This window comes from Schistocerca gregaria, chromosome 6 (genome assembly GCF_023897955.1).
Source record: "Schistocerca gregaria isolate iqSchGreg1 chromosome 6, iqSchGreg1.2, whole genome shotgun sequence".
Lineage (NCBI taxonomy): Eukaryota > Metazoa > Arthropoda > Insecta > Orthoptera > Acrididae > Schistocerca > Schistocerca gregaria.
In genome coordinates this window covers 253,602,929-253,620,023 of record NC_064925.1, presented here as the reverse complement: position 1 = coordinate 253,620,023, position 17,095 = coordinate 253,602,929, and the positions used below count along the sequence as shown (strand labels likewise).

The window sequence follows — 17,095 nt, the reverse complement described above, 5'->3', positions numbered from 1 at the left end:
AGAGAACAGGGTGCAACATAATGCAGATTGTGGCGCACAATGGAACACATGATACGCTATCTGGGCTCTGAGGTCACACTTGTGTCGTTCCAGCAACTTCAGAGAAGATTGAAAAGACTAACTTTGTGCATCGCGTTTCAACTAACTTTACTATTTGCAGCATAGTCCTCAGAAATGATCACGACCCTTTGGTTCTGTGACAAGCTAGACAGTGACTTGCTCGACTTGTACTGTAGGTTAGAGAAAGGTAGAAATTTGTAAATGGACAAGGTGTGCACAACACACCACACACTGCTACTCTGGTAGCTAACTGTGACTTCATCCAATTCATATAGTTAGCTGTAGGAAACTCAGAAATATCAGTGAAAGATCAAAAGAAATACTTCCCACAGGTGACAGGGTTAAAAACCTAATGGGTAACTGCTGAAGCATTCGCAAAAATGTGCCAGAGATTGGAGTTCTCCTGGAAAAAAGTGAAGTAAAACTGATTGAAACCTGAAACTAATAACAGTGAGACATTGGGGGGAAATTTCAAAGCATATCGAAAGGATAGACAAATGGGAAATGGAGGTGGTGTATTTGTTGCAGTTGACAAGAAACTCAAATCAACTGAGACATAGATAGAAGATGTATGTGAGATCTATTGACAAGATTCAGTATCAGGGGTGAACTCAAAATGATAATTGGATCCTTCCAACACCCACCAGATTCCTCTTCTAATGTAAACAAAAACTTCAATTTGCTTATACATAATAGTGGGACAAAGACAGTATGGCCCCACTCTGCACTGATGCCAATTTTATTCAAAAAGGCGGAACCAAGATGGCGGCCATAGAAGTGACAATGTCACAGTGACAGTATGGCAGGAAATTCAAATTTTGGCGGGAAAATACCTCGACTGACCTAACCCCACCCCAATCCCATCCCCTCCCCTCTTCGCCTTTCTCCTCCCCAAAATGGGAACTGGCGGGACTCGGTCGGTGCTGTGCTGCTGGATAGGATGGACGTAAGTCTTCATCTTATATGCATTCTTTATTTAAACAATGAGTTGTCATAAGCAGCAGCTCCATTCAGCGTGTTCACCTTGAGGTCCATAATCCAACTCACCTCGTTCACATCACAACCACCACAAAGTGCTGTCGGCCCTCCACCCTCCCCTCCCATGATGTAATCCAAAATGGCGGTCTGGGAAAAAATGGCGGGAAATTCGCTCAGTCTGTGTTTAGCTGAAGGGGGGGGGGAGGACAGACGTAATTGTTTATGTATGTACTATGTGTTCAATGGATGGGATGTCTGTGCTGGAGGAGGAGTTTAACAGGTGTATTAGCTGTAATCATGCAGCTGAGGACTGTGTCCACAGCCACCTGTAAGAAGTTTGGAAATCAATGATATTTAGTGAATTTATGAAGAAGACGAAAACGCTTTATCAAATAATGATGGTGCAGCAGGATGGGGCTAAGTAATATTATGCTACTCATGCTGATAAATGCATGTGCTGTAATTGTAGGTCAAGAGGCAAGACATTCACCCCAGAGTCTCTGCATCCCGCTCGAGAAGCCACGCGCTGGCCTCATGGCGCCATCACGCACTAGCTGAGCTGCAAGTGTGACTGCGTGCTTTGTACTGCTTGTCACATTGGAAATACCAGCAGCCTTCCTTCTTCTCTTCCCCAGCGTACAGATACCCTTTGGCTTTGAACACGAACTGCTTTGGGAGTTATTACATTTGGTATTTAAGCAACGTGCGAAATCACAGGAACTGAATGTACCACTGCGCAAAGAGAGTGAGAGAGCCTGGCAGATGACAAGAATATTTAAACAATTTTCCATGTAATTACACGTTTTATTCCAAGAAATACCACCACCACACTTGAACATGGACTCTAAAAGACGATCATGGTACACTTGTGAAACTGTCCATGAGAGAGCATAAGCTACTTCAAGAGTTAATCCAATTCAATATATCTCTAAATAAACTTTCAAAAAGGCCTCTGCACTACAATTTGCCTCAATTTGGCGATGTATACCGAAACACACTTGAACACAGACTCTAAAAAGACTGCTGCACACTTTTGAAACCTCCCTGAGACACTTAACATACTTTTGTAGGAAATACACTCCTGGAAATTGAAATAAGAATACCGTGAATTCATTGTCCCAGGAAGCGGAAACTTTATTGACACATTCCTGGGGTCAGATACATCACATGATCACACTGACAGAACCACAGGCACATAGACACAGGCAACAGAGCATGCACAATGTCGGCACTAGTACAGTGTATATTCACCTTTCGCAGCAATGCAGGCTGCTATTCTCCCATGGAGACGATCGTAGAGATGCTGGATGTAGTCCTGTGGAACGGCTTGCCATGCCATTTCCACCTGGCGCCTCAGTTGGACCAGCGTTCGTGCTGGACGTGAAGACCGCGTGAGACGACGCTTCATCCAGTCCCAAACATGCTCAATGAGGGAGAGATCCGGAGATCTTGCTGGCTAGGGTAGTTGACTTACACCTTCTAGAGCACGTTGGGTGGCACGGGATACATGCGGACGTGCATTGTCCTGTTGGAACAGGAAGTTCCCTTGCCGGTCTAGGAATGGTAGAACGATGGGTTCGATGACGGTTTGGATGTACCGTGCACTATTCAGTGTCCACTCGACAATCACCAGAGGTGTACGGCCAGTGTAGGAGATCGCTCCCCACACCATGATGCCGGGTGTTAGCCCTGTGTGCCTCGGTCGTATGCAGTCCTGATTGTGGCACTCACCTGCGCGGCGCCAAACACGCATACGACCAACATTGGCACCAAGGCAGAAGCGACTCTCATCGCTGAAGACGACACGTCTCCATTCGTCCCTCCATTCACGCCTGTCGTGACACCACTGGAGGCGGGCTGCACGATGTTGGGGCGTGAGCGGAAGACGGCCTAACGGTGTGCGGGACCGTAGCCCAGCTTCATGGAGACGGTTGCGAATGGTCCTCGCCGATACCCCAGGAGCAACAGTGTCCCTAATTTGCTGGGAAGTGGCGGTGCGGTCCCCTACGGCACTGCGTAGGATCCTACGGTCTTGGCATGCATCTGTGCGTCGCTGCAGTCCGGTCCCAGGTCGACGGGCACGTGCACCTTCCGCCGACCACTGGCGACAACATCGATGTACTGTGGAGACCTCACGCCCCACGTGTTGAGCAATTCGGCGGTACGTCCACCCGGCCTCCCGCATGCCCACTATACGCCCTCGCTCAAAGTCCGTCAACTGCACATACGGTTCACGTCCACGCTGTCGTGGCTTGCTACCAGTGTTAAAGACTGCGATGGAGCTCCGTATGCCACGGCATACTGACTGACACTGACGGCGGCGGTGCATAAATGCTGCGCAGCTAGCGCCATTCGACGGCCAACACCGCAGTTCCTGGTGTGTCCGCTGTGCCGTGCATGTGATCATTGCTTGTACAGCCCTCTCGCAGTGTCCGGAGCAAGTATGGTGGGTCTGACACACCGGTGTCAATGGGTTCTTTTTTCCATTTCCAGGAGTGTAGATCCCAAAATAGATATCTGCAAATCTCATTTTACACGCCAAAACGACGATATTTGAAAGTCGAAATAAATATCTCTGTAACTCTAAAAAGGACGCTAACCACTTTTAGAGTTTTAACTGCTTGTTTGAAGGCACTGCCAGAAAGAGAGAGAGAGAGAGAGAGAGAGAGAGAGAGAGAGAGAAACATTTTTGAGTCCTACATCTGCTGTGGTGTTCTTTACTTTTCTAAAACAGTGAGTGGGCTTAGTTTATATTTGCTGCTGGAGTCAGGGACATTATTAGCACATGCTGGTGTCTAAGCACAGACACAAAAACCAGAACAATTACACAAACAGAATTCGAAGCACTCTCTTAGAGAAGAGAAAGAGGGTTGGAATTTTCGACGTTCCACAGCTGCTGGTCTGGATATGCTCTAGAGCCACAATGGCGTGTGGGGGAAAGCAAGCCACCTGTATGAACACTCAAACAAAGAAGACATAATGTGACTCTCAGGCATCACAGAACTTTCCGCTGATACCTTCCCCCTGTATTGTTCAAACCTATCTGTAGAGGCTCCTACACCTCATGCAAATAATGTCTTGTGACTCTCTGATGGCATATGAAAAGAGCATTCTGGTTAGTTCTTACTGAATTTAGCTACCAAACTGCTGCCGCTGTTCATGTGGGAGTACTGTCCGACATTTTCTGCAGACAGACAAATTCTGAGACTTTCAGTGGCAAGACTATTCTGTACAGACCCAAAAAAAAAAACATAGAGCATTCATATTGCACTGACAGTTAATGCCTGAAAGTGGTCTACATATCATGAAATATGGGAACTTTCGCCAAATACATTTCCTCAATTACACTGCTCTGCTAGTGTCAAGGGAAGCTTGAATTTTTCAGCATGTAATCAATCTGCAACTGGGCTATATCATCAAATACCATATCAATGTGGTAAACGAGTGGAAATTATATCTCTAGAAACCCAAAACTTTAGCAAGGTGGGACATGCTGGAAATCACTGAGTAACTACAAACTCATTTGTTTGCAACCACATATCACTATGTAACTACAAACTTATTTGTTTGCAAACATGTACTAAGTATTAGTTTGCTATTCTCCTGCCTAGAGGGCGACACAAGTCAGGATCATCCTTGTACTCTGGTCTGGGTGGCTCCGACCGTAAGCCGGAAATGTCAATCACTGCGGCCACAGGCTACATTGGCCATATGCCCCCTGCACGCCAGGGAGAATCATCCTAGGAAAGCTGCAACATTTTTTTTACATATAGATATTAGAACTGCAGCTTCAATCTGATGACATACAACAATGAGAAAAGTATCAAAATACCCCCTCCTGACGATGGTGGCTCTGGAAATATAAACATCTATATCCTTCTCATGTCTGAACATAATTTTCCACGTAAGAAAATCTTTCATCCCCATTACAGCTATTGATGTGCAGAAATCATAATTTTCTACATCAAATGTATACTTTTGTTAGGGACAGGACATAGTCATTTTCTTTGCACATGTCGAACACTGACCACAGTACATATACTTTATAAGCCTGCTGATCACAACGAATCTATAACACATCCCCTACTAAGTATAATATTTCGCAAATAACTGAATGGTGGTGTTATTAAACGATTCTGAGCGAAAATTCGCGATGGATGGACATGCCTCATAAGTCTTTCCTGTGATTGGTGCTACTATGTCTTAAAGAGAGACATAATCCTCTTTTGAGCGACCAGCTATTCAAAAATACGATCACAATTGCTATGTAAATGTCACCCTGCATAAAAGCAGCTTTGGTTCTACCCATACACACAAGAATCGCTAGCAATATCCATATTAAAAACTATACAAGCTTTATAAATCGAGATATGGCATTTCATCCTAATTAAGTGGTTTTCTACACAAATACCACAACACTGAATATAGACAGTAATTGCAGGGTCGGTATTAATAGACCAAATGAGCAGGTACACATTGCTAGTGGTGTAAGCTTCTAATGAATTCACCTAAAATAGTGATTCAGCTAAGGAACGTGGTATGAAGCAGATATTTACAACTTCCTGTTGCAGCCTCTAGACATTTCTCACGCTAACAAACAGTATTTGTAACCCATATTATCCTGATGCCGGGTCAAAGGTTCTGCAATCTGTTGACTGGGTTATAGGTAACGGGGAGTGAATGCATACAGTAGATGGTGTACTATGCGATGAACCACCTCAAAACAATTAATGCTAGATTGAGATTGTAAGAAAAGTACAAATTACTATGACCAATACACTGGCTTTTTCAGATCTATAGTGTTACACTTTCCGGTAGAAACGCTTTCTGTGATTTAGAATCAAGTCTTTCCATTGAACCACATACCTGCACTGGATACTATGGAGATGTCTTTTAATAATTACAGCCACTACTTAATCATATTCGTGGCACTCTCATGTCTCGAAACGGTGTCACCTTTTTCTAACATATCTGCTACCATAAAATTCCAACATAGTCTTTAGACAGTCCACCTTCATCTATCTTCGGAATTACACTGTGCAGGATGCAGAAGTGAAGATTTTGTATGATGCAGGATATGAATTGTGTTTACTACATCGATGTTGTATGCGGTGATATAGCCCTGTTGGAGTCGGTTACACGCTGAAAAATTCAAGCTTTCTTCAGACACTAGCAGAGCAGTGTAATTGATGAAGTGTCTTTGGCGATAGTTTCCGTAAATGTCAATTCAATATGACTGCTGTACGTTATTTTCGATCTGTACAATAGTTTTGCCTCTGATAGCCTAGGAACATGTCTGTCTCCAGAAAATGGTGGACAGTGCCCTGACACTGGCAGCAGCAGCACCTATTTGGTGCGTAAATTCAGTAATAACTAACCAGAATGCTTCATTCACAGGAAGTTCCATGTCATCAGTCACAAGACATCCCTTGTGTGGGGCGAAGGAGCCCCTACAAACTGGTTCAAACAATACAGAGGCACGATTTTTACAGAACATTTCGTGATGTTTGAGAGTCACATGATGTCTTCTTTGTCCGAGAGTTCAGAGGCAAGTCCAAGCTGACAATCCTCCTCTGGTTCATGGATAGGTGGGATGTAGGTCCCCACCTGCCACTGATGCTTAAGAGCATATCCAGACCATCAGCTATAGGACACCGAAAATTCCCAAGAAATTCCAGACCCATTTCTCGTCTGTAGGAGAGGGCTTCGAATTCTGTTTGTGTAATTGTTCTGATTTTCCCGTCTGTGTTTGGACACCAGTGTGTGCTTCAAGAAGTGAGGAACATCCCCAACTCCAGCAACAAATATAAACTAAGCCCACTCACTGGTTCAGAAAAGTGACGAACACCACAGCAGCTGTAGGAAACAGAAAGTTTTTGCTATCTCTGGCAGTGCCTTTAAATAAGCAGCTAAAACTCCAACGTGGTGAGCGTTCTGTTTAAGAATTAGAGAGATATTTCTTTCGACTTCCAAAATATCATCGTTTTGGGATGTAAAATGAGATATTGTAGATGATGTCAGTTTCGGGATCTGTTTCCCATAGAAGCGTGTTAAGCGTCTCAGAGAGGTTTCACAAGAGTGCAGGGGTCTTTTTAGAGGCTGCAGTCAAGTGTGTGGCAGTATACACCGCAAAATTGAGTCAAACAACTGGGCAGAGATCTTTTTGAAAGTATATTTAGAGGTATATTGAATTGGATTAACTCCTGAAGTAGCTTATGCTCAAACACTAGGGAACGAAGTAGTATTACCCACAAAAGTGCATGGAAGTGTCTCATGGATGGTTTCACAAGTGTACCATGATCATCTTTTAGAGTCCATGCTCAAGTGTGGTGGTGGTGGTATTCACTGGAATAAAAAGTGTAATTACATGGAAAACTGTTTAAAATTCTTTTGTCATCTACCAGGGTCTCTCGCTCTCTTTGTGCAGTGGTACATGTAGTTCCTGTGACATCTTGGAGTTATGTGGTAATATTTCGCACATTGCGTAAACACCAGATGTAATAGCTCCCGAAGCAATTCGTGTTCAAAGCCAAAGGATATCTGTGCACCGGGAAAGAGAGCAAGGAAGGAATATGGCAATTTGCAATGCGACAAGTTACTACAAAGCACCTAGTCACACTTGCAGCTAGTTCGTGGCAGTGCCGTGAGTCTGGCGTGTGGCTTCTCCAATAGGACACACGAGAATCTGGGGTGAACATCTTGCCTCTTGCTCTTCAAGATTGACTGGATTTTTATCAAATGATCTATAGTTACAGCACATGCATTTATCAGCATGAGTTGCAAAGTATGACTTAGCCCCATCCTGCTGCACCTTCATTATTTGATGAAGCGTATTCATCTTCTTCATACATTCACCAAATATTATTGTTTTCCAAACTTCTTACATGTGGCTGTGGATACACTCCTCAGCTGCATGATTACAGCTAATGTACCCATTCATCTCCTCCAGCACAGACATCTCATAATTTACTGTAGATCTCTGAAACAAAAACCATGCCCAGTTCTCGGGGGAGGGGGGGGGGGCACAGTCACACCTGTCCACAAGACTGGTAGAAGAAGTGATCCACAAAACTATTGTCCAATATCCTTGACGTCGATTTGTTGCAGTTTCTTAGAATATATTCTCAGTTCAAACATAATGATGTATCTTCTCCAAGGCAACCAGCACGGATTACATAAACATCGATTATGGGAAACCTATCTTGCACTTTTTTTTTTTACTTGAAGTACTGAAAGCTTCCGACAAAGGCACACAAGTAGATGCAGTATTTCTCGATTTCCGAAAAGCATTTGACTCAGTACCTTACCTACATTTATTGTCGAAAGTACGATCGTATGAAGTATCAATTGAAATTTGCGACTATAACGAGGACTTTTTGGTACGGAGGATGCAGAATGTTATCTTGGTAGAATATTCATTGTCAGATGTGTAACTTCATGTGTGCTCCAGGGAAGGGAGTTGGAGCCCTTAATGACCTGCAATAGCTGATCGCTATCTTATAGTTATCGAACTTGGCAATTGTTAAGTTCACTCTCAGTAGCCTAATGTTCACACAAACCAAAAATTTCATACCAATTGTCGAGTCCAAAAATCATTTACAATAAACTATTTATAAATCACTCCTTGAATATTCAGAGAGAGAAAATTTTTACACCAAAATGTTATTGCTTTCAAATTTATCATTTTGTAGAGAAGCTATAAAAACTTTTGTGCTACCGTTTTATCTTATTGGTTTCTTCCTTCTGCAGCCTCCGACTAAAAAGTCATTTAGACGGAGAGGAAGCAGTGTGTTCTGCTTGCCCACAACACTGGACACTGTTTGTTCTACCCCAGCACTCTTCCCTCTTTTGAAGGTATTGTTATTTTTGCTGCTTCTGCTATTGCTGTCTGTGCTGCAGATTTTGTTGATGTTTTTACCACAGTTGGTGCAGATGCTTGTAGTTTCGTCAGTACTGCAATTGTTGTTGATACAGATGCTGATGTTAGTTTTTAATTATCTTTCAACTTGATTAACAAAGGTTATATTTTGCATTCCATGCATTATTAAGTTATCAAGTAACAAATTATAATGAAAGATATGTAAATACAGCTAAATCTCGCCAATTTATCGACTCAAACTACACCTTATGAAGAAATACTTTCTTATATCTATATAACTGCAGCTTATTCCACCAAATGCAAGAGGATATAACATATATTTCGTGCTTAAGAAGCATACCCTTCTGCTGTTGTCTGTCCGTATTATGATAGGGACTCTGTGTGACATGTAAAACTGATCACATGATTTGTCCATTCTTACAGTTCACTCCGCTTTCTAATACTTGAATATTTTTGTAAATGTAATTATTTTCGCTTCAAAAGCGAATATTTTGCAGATTATTGCCGTTTGTGGTTCACATGTAGCAACTATTGTGGAATTGGTTTCTTCTGCACTGGGAAAAAGTTTTATTTTCTTTGACGTTTTGTCACCACGTCTGTGTGGCTCGACTTTCAGCTACAGGTATGGTGGGTTGTTTTGTACATCAGATAGTGTAGTTCTGCAGTCCACACGAGTTTATTATTCTCTACATCCATGAACTGGTTTTCTTTGGAGTGTAGCGAAGAATACTTAACATTATATAAAAGGGCAAAAACGGTCTTTTTTGGTAAGATCTTCTCATCTGATACTAGCCATTTCCTGCTCCTAAAACGAAACATTAATCAATAACACACATATACACTCCTGGAAATTGAAATAAGAACACCGTGAATTCATTGTCCCAGGAAGTGGAAACTTTATTGACACATTCCTGGGGTCAGATACATCACATGATCACACTGACAGAACCACAGGCACATAGACACAGGCAACAGAGCATGCACAATGTCGGCACTAGTACAGTGTATATCCACCTTTCGCAGCAATGCAGGCTGCTATTCTCCCATGGAGACGATCGTAGAGATGCTGGATGTAGTCCTGTGGAATGGCTTGCCATGCCCTTTCAACCTGGCGCCTCAGTTGGACCAGCGTTCGTGCTGGACGTGCAGACCGTGTGAGACGACACTTCATCCAGTCCCAAACATGCTCAATGGGGGACAGATCCGGAGATCTTGCTAGCCAGGGTAGTTGACTTACACCTTCTAGAGCACGTTGGGTGGCACGGGATACATGCGGACGTGCATTGTCCTGTTGGAACAGCAAGTTCCCTTGCCGGTCTAGGAATGGTAGAACGATGGGTTCGATGACGGTTTGGATGTACCGTGCACTATTCAGTGTCCCCTCGACGATCACCAGAGGTGTACGGCCAGTGTAGGAGATCGCTCCCCACACCATGATGCCGGGTGTTGGCCCTGTGTGCCTCGGTCGTATGCAGTCCTGATTGTGGCGCTCACCTGCACGGCGCCAAACACGCATACGACCATCATTGGCACCAAGGCAGAAGCGACTCTCATCGCTGAAGACGACACGTCTCCATTCGTCCCTCCATTCACGCCTGTCGTGACACCACTGGAGGCGGGCTGCACGATGTTGGGGCGTGAGCGGAAGATGGCCTAACGGTGTGTGGGACTGTAGCCCAGCTCCATGGAGACAGTTGCGAATGGTGCTCGCCGATACCCCAGGAGCAACAGTGTCCCTAATTTGCTGGGAAGTGGCGGTGCACTCCCCCACGGTACTGCGTAGGATCCTACAGTCTTGGCGTGCATCCGTGCGTCGCTGCGGTCTAGTCCCAGGTCGATGGGCACGTGCACCTTCCGCCGACCTCTGGCGACAACATCGATGTACTGTGGAGCCTCACGCCCCATGTGTTGAGTAATTCGGCGGTACGTCCACCCGGCCTCCCACATGCCCACTATACGCCCTCGCTCAAAGTCCGTCAACTGCACATACGGTTCATGTCCACGCTGTCGCGGCATGCTACCAGTGTTAAAGACTGCGATGGAGATCCGTATGCCACAGCATACTGGCTGACACTGACGGCGGCGGTGCACAAATGCTGCGCAGCTAGCGCCATTCGACGGCCAACACCGCGGTACCTGGTGTGTCCGCTGTGCCGTGCGTGTGATCATTGCTTGTACAGCCCTCTCGCAGTGTCCGGAGCAAGTACGGTGGGTCTGACACACCGGTGTCAATGTGTTCTTTTTTCCATTTCCAGGAGTGTAGTTTGCAAGCGCATTCTGATATACCTCTCAAGGTCCTTAGGAACATCCAAAAGACAGATGAGGTGTCTTCTTTTTTTAATTGCTGCAATTTATTGCGCTGCAGACGCTCTCGTTTGTAAAAACAATAACTGTATAAACCAAAATAAACAACTGCTATTGGCTCTCATGATAGCGCCGAACTCAACAGATCTACTTACTGGCCGCTTGGCACACTGCTGGCGCAGTAGGCAACAAAACTGAGGCAAAGTGTCACGACTGTTATGTTAGAATTTTGTTACTTCATGGTTAAAATCGACTACTTGAAGTGTGTGCAGTATTTTTGCCAGCCTGTATGTTATAATCCAACACGACACAAGCGTATCTATGAAGGCAATGATCTATTTTACTGTGCCAAGTGCAGTTTTTCTAAATGTTGCATACCTCGCATGCGCAGAAACAGGGATTATAGTGACATTTACAAACATCGGAAGTTAACCTATTCTGACCGAGGCCATTTCTATAATAAAAATGTCTTTTATGTTGTCGTGTCTTCTTTACCTTTATTGTGATGTTCACTTTGTTTTTGTGGCACACTGAACTGTTACAAAACGCGGCGGCTACCCAACTTGGAAAAAGAAAAAAATCCCTGAGAATTCCAGATGTGAGCAAGTAGATGGTGCCAAGAAGCTCCTGATAAATTAATTGTGAGACTGTGGAGGAGCAGCATAGGACTATAATGGCTTTTCTTTCCTATTGGCAGAGCTATATACCAGACGTATGTAGTAGCGTTAGTGCAGTTTTTAAACGCCGATAGTTAATATGGAATAACATCCATGCGCTGAACACACTTTGAGATATTAAGTATTTTAAAATTGTATGATTTTTTAAGCTCAATGAAATTCAATGTCAATGCTAGGTTAAAAACTCATAATTCCCTGAGAACTCCTGATAGTCCCTTATTTTTTCCAGCAAAATTCCCGGAGAAGTATAGGTTTTACAGAAGAATGGCTACCCTGCAAAAGGACCTGGTATAATTAAAAAAACGTTTTACAATGAAAGAGCCTGCATTACTCACAAATAAAAACGTAAATACATAAACTTGTTTTAATTTCAACACCAAAAATGTCAAGATTATTTGACAAGAAACATAATTTTCGATGTCATTTGGCATTTAAGTAAAAAAAAACTAGATACCTACAAAGGATAACGAAAATAGAGCTATTTACTGTGTTCTATGATTGTTTCATGCGTTTGCAAATATATATTTTTCAAGCAAATAACAATAGGCCTAGGTGTTCTGAAATGTTTTGATGACATTTTTCTAAGTCCTTCTGTCCTCAGGAGTGAAAAGAGTTTACCACACGATCTTTGACAATAACTTGCACTATCAGTTCTGCTTTGGTCATTAACATGCTCTGTTATAGTTGCTGATTCTACATTTTGTTACTATATTTTGATTTTTCGTGAAAAGTATAGTCCCTCGTAACTTCACTATCACCGTTCAGATGCCCAACTGTACAGCGCTGACATGTAAGCGAAAACAATGACTCGAAACAGTACAGCAATAAAACGCCACTGGCACCGAACAGATTCATTGTCTTGAGCAGTCAAGTGGGACATAAAACGGATCGTGTAAAAAGAGACCAATGGTCGGCAGCCAGTGGGAACAAGTTCCCTGGGGAAAAAACAAATTATAAGGCGCTTGCCTTCTGCTGTAGTTACAAATCTCTCTGCAGAATAGCTACGATTAGTTGTTTTTCCTTCGTTTTCTTTCCTTTACATGAACACGACCAGAGCGATATTTAGAGAAAAAAAGTCTTCCAGGCTAAGTGACAGACTACAGATTTAAAAATATCGGGTTCGATCCCAGGTCATATGAACAACGTCGAGGTGCACCTTGGTTCGGAGTCCATATTAAATTATTGGTAGGAGGAAAGCCGGCTTACCATCTCCAACAGAACCATGCCAATTACAGCACTGTCGTGTTCCAACCAGTCTTGGGGTAGGCAGCTTTTTTATTTTTTATTGTAGTTTCTTCATCAGTGGTCGACATATCGTTTTTTAATGCTAAGTGATTAAAATGCATCCCATAGAAAGATCACAGACCGAAGATTTTTCTTCTTATTACAAACAATCTCTGATTAATGTGTGTTTATTTCGTCGCAAATTAATGGTAAAAGTGTTTGCCATTTAGGCCACCCTACAAGTTTACGAGACATCTGCGTCATTGACTGACGAGTTTTACCTCATTTAACTTTATTTTATTGTTATAATCGTAGCGTTTTCCATATTACCCGTCTACAATCATGTTTGTAATGACCCAATTCTGTTTGCCATTTCGAGGCGAGAAATCTCACATTGTACTCTCATGTGAAACGATTTTCAAAATGTGGGCAAGTAAAAGAAAACTTCACACTCATACCGGATACCTAAACGGCGACAGGATTCAACACAGAACATGTGCTTTTCGTCCGCTGTCTGAGTTACAGATCAATGTACGGAACTGTGGTGAAGAGTAACTAAATAATTACGAAAAATCCGCCTAGATTGCACAATGGTGGTTACATAGGTTTCAGCGCGGGTAACTACGCCTTCTTCGGAACAAATATAAAATATAATGATTTTTCGTATGCTGACGCGCAATAATGCTGGAAGTTCACTAACGTAACTCATTCGTGGAATCAGTTTTCAAACATTGGCGTAACATAACGAAAAAGGAGACCTGTTGACTGGAGGGTGAGATATATCCTTATATAACAGTTCATCCATGCACTCTCCCCTTCTTAAGTAAAACATGTTTGTGAGTATGGCACGATATTGTGTGGTACTGCAATAAAATAATTATGTTTATACTTTGACAATAACAGATATGCAGCAATAAGACTTATTTTATTTTCGAGTGCAACTAATTCTAGTGGTAAAATCTTCTTTATTCTGTGACCAGAAGTGTACAACGTCAAAGAAGCGCAGACTCAGCTGGTACGCGCATTAAATGTCAGCTGTTGAACACGACCTTGAGCGTAGTTCTCTCACACGGCGTATGGGAGACAAGACGTGAGAACTGATAACGACTTTATTGTCCAATCTGAGTGCGTGTTGGCGCAGTTCCGAAGTGAACAAAATCAATCCCACGACGTGTGCATTTGGTCCATGACAGTTAAGCAGAAAGCTAATTTTTTTCGCTGCACCACAAGCGCTAGGTGACTGGTGAGAAAGCATACGCCAAACATCTACAATTTCCTTGAAGTACACGTAAATTTTCGGTCGTCTTTTTACAGAACACCCAACCCATTTTCGGAATATACAAACTGACAGAGAAAGTGTGCTCCCACACAAAATGACAAAGATTCAAGTAATAGGTCTACTAATTATCAGTTTTGCTGCAATGTGCACGTAAGTACGCCAACGTATTTTCTTTATATGGAACACGATATTTTTAATAACTCAAGAAAATTACCTGGGCAATTTATCACTTATAATAATGCCCAACTATCTACATTTCTGGGCGCATAGTTACCATACTGCTTCTTTGTCTTTTACTTTATTTGGTTCACAGGCATGTAATGCTTGTTTATACCAGGTATAATATTTTTGTTGCTTCACCTAATAAGAGTTACTGAAATGAAATTATGTTAACCAAGTCCCGATTGTGCCAAAAGATTTTAAAGTTACATGATATTTGTTCACTATGTAAAAAATGACAATAAAATCAAGATTATTAGCAGGAAGTACACACAACTGAGAGTACTATAAATGTCTTTTATAAATCTTTAAGCAAACAGTTAATGCTGTTATTACTTTTAAATTTATTTCTCTTAAATATAATGATCAACTCCAAAATGCAATGACAGAGCAACAGTAAGTGGCAAACCAAAATAAAAATGAAACTGCGAAACAACTTCTGTGTGCGCACAAATTGTTTTTTATTTTTCATAAAAATGCACTAACAGGAGATGACTGTCAGAAACATTAAATGGCAATTACACTTCTTTACACTTGCAATATACAAACACTAACAAACACTTCATGATTCACAGCACAAATAACTCAAAGGAACATGACTGGGATGTACTTATATTTACTCAGCACTGGCCAGTAACTGTCTGTCTGCAGTGGAAAGAAAAGGAAGAGCAGCACACTTGCAGTTTTCCAACAGTAAAGAACATCTGGACCATTCATGGGATATGGTGAGTATAACAACATTCTGTACATAAAATTTTAGCACTTGAAACAAAATCAAACCATACCTATATATTGTCTCACTGTACAATATACAATACATAACAGGTAGAATACCCTAGTTTTTGAAATAAAAACAAAATATGATTCACAAAAATATTTCATTTATGTTCAAATACATATAATCTAGGTCTTTATGCATGCTACAAAACAGTAAGTTATTTAGATGGTGTCCCCCACTCATAATGCAATTGTTATACCTTCTTTGGAAATGTCCCATAATTTTATGCATTATTTCCAGGAACCAGTATTACACGAAGTATTTTGGAATATACTACAGACCCCTGCTTATAGCTCTTTTAAGGACCAAAAGCAATACAACAGCAGTCTTTTTTTCCCCCCTACGATTCTGCTTTGAGCAAACACAATTCTCTTCTTTTTCATTCATACATTTTGATAGTGTTGCGCCATTATTAGTGGGCTATTTGTTTTCATAACAGCACATACTGATCTGTGGCAACTGCAGTACAGCTTATATTTTGGTACAGTTGGCCATCTGTGATTTCCACATTATCATGCTGGTATGGCAATAGGTAATACTTATCACAACATAATTTGGAAATTGCTTAAACTGAACAGATACATCTAGATGGATAAAAAGAATGACACACTATTGTATAACTAGTAAATGAAAAGAGGGAGTAGCTATATATCGTAGCCCCTACAGGTAAGCAAATATTGTGTCTATTGGGTCCTTGAATACTGTGCCTCAAGTTTGCATATATAAACTCATATACTTGTTGTACTATTGGACTGTGCTTTATTTACCGACCAGCAGGTCACAGCGGATTTGTTAATGGATCTGCCCTCTACTTTAGATAACATTCAAATGAACATGGTTAGGGTTTTAAAGTTTTGTGAATTTTGCAACATTATCGTTTCAAGATTTTAGGGTGACGATTTTCATGTACTAACAGAACGACAGCTCACGCACATTTATTGTAAGTGGTCAGCCAGTGACATTTTCCTGTGCATTTCTTTTAGCTCCTTTGTCATTTTGCTTGTTTTTTAATCTCATGTACAGCACCTTTTACTCTTTCTCCGATTGTGTGGTCACTTTGAGTGGTGGGAGTGAGTGAGTGCATAGTTGTCATTTTATAGGTTTCCTCTTCACTGTATGACAGCATTTTCAAAATTTTACTACATGCATTTCTTTCAATGTGCATAAGGGTGTTGATAGAGACTGATAAAATAGCTTCACAGATTTAGGTGCAAGGGCAAAAAGTATGTGGTTTATTGGCTAAAGTGTACTTATGGTATTTGGCAGTTCTTGTTGCATGCTGTTGTTGGCAATCTGTTGATGTTCAGTGTTAGTTTGCAGAAACCTTATTTCTTTGGAGAGAGAATGTGAATTTATTATACTGGTTTTAGATGCTGGTGATAGATCTAGATATGCTGACAAACTGCCCTATAACATAGCCAAGGCCTAGGTTGAATTCAAATGTTATAATTTGCTTGTGAGATGGTAAAGTCAACAAAGCTTAACACAAAAATATGATCACCATAATAAGATTGATGTGCAGTGTAGCCACATGTTGTATCTGATTTTACCAAAATTCTAACCTAGTAGAACATTATTACAGCTAACTTCATTTATGAACCACAGAAAATTATGAACAAGCATTCTGTTTGGCTTTTGACATAACTGCACCTTTACCAGTTTACTCGTCCATGATGGTCAAATGCTGACAATAAAAC

At 41.8% G+C, this 17,095-nt stretch overlaps 1 protein-coding gene across 2 annotated transcripts in view; it reads left to right on the top strand.

The window, feature by feature from the left end:
- The first annotated feature begins 14,011 nt into the window (after positions 1 to 14,011).
- LOC126278170 (ribonuclease Oy) overlaps positions 14,012 to 17,095 on the top strand; it is a 58,416-nt gene continuing 55,332 nt past the window's right edge. Inside the window, exons 1-3 of one of the 2 annotated variants that reach the window (XM_049978065.1) lie at positions 14,012 to 14,358; positions 14,437 to 14,551; positions 15,196 to 15,345. In XM_049978065.1, the coding sequence (XP_049834022.1) occupies positions 14,496 to 14,551; positions 15,196 to 15,345 (206 nt within the window). In that variant the 5' untranslated portion in view covers positions 14,012 to 14,358; positions 14,437 to 14,495. Of the gene's footprint in view, positions 14,366 to 14,436; positions 14,552 to 15,195; positions 15,346 to 17,095 lie in introns of both variants that reach the window. The other variant, XM_049978066.1, reaches the window with a different exon arrangement.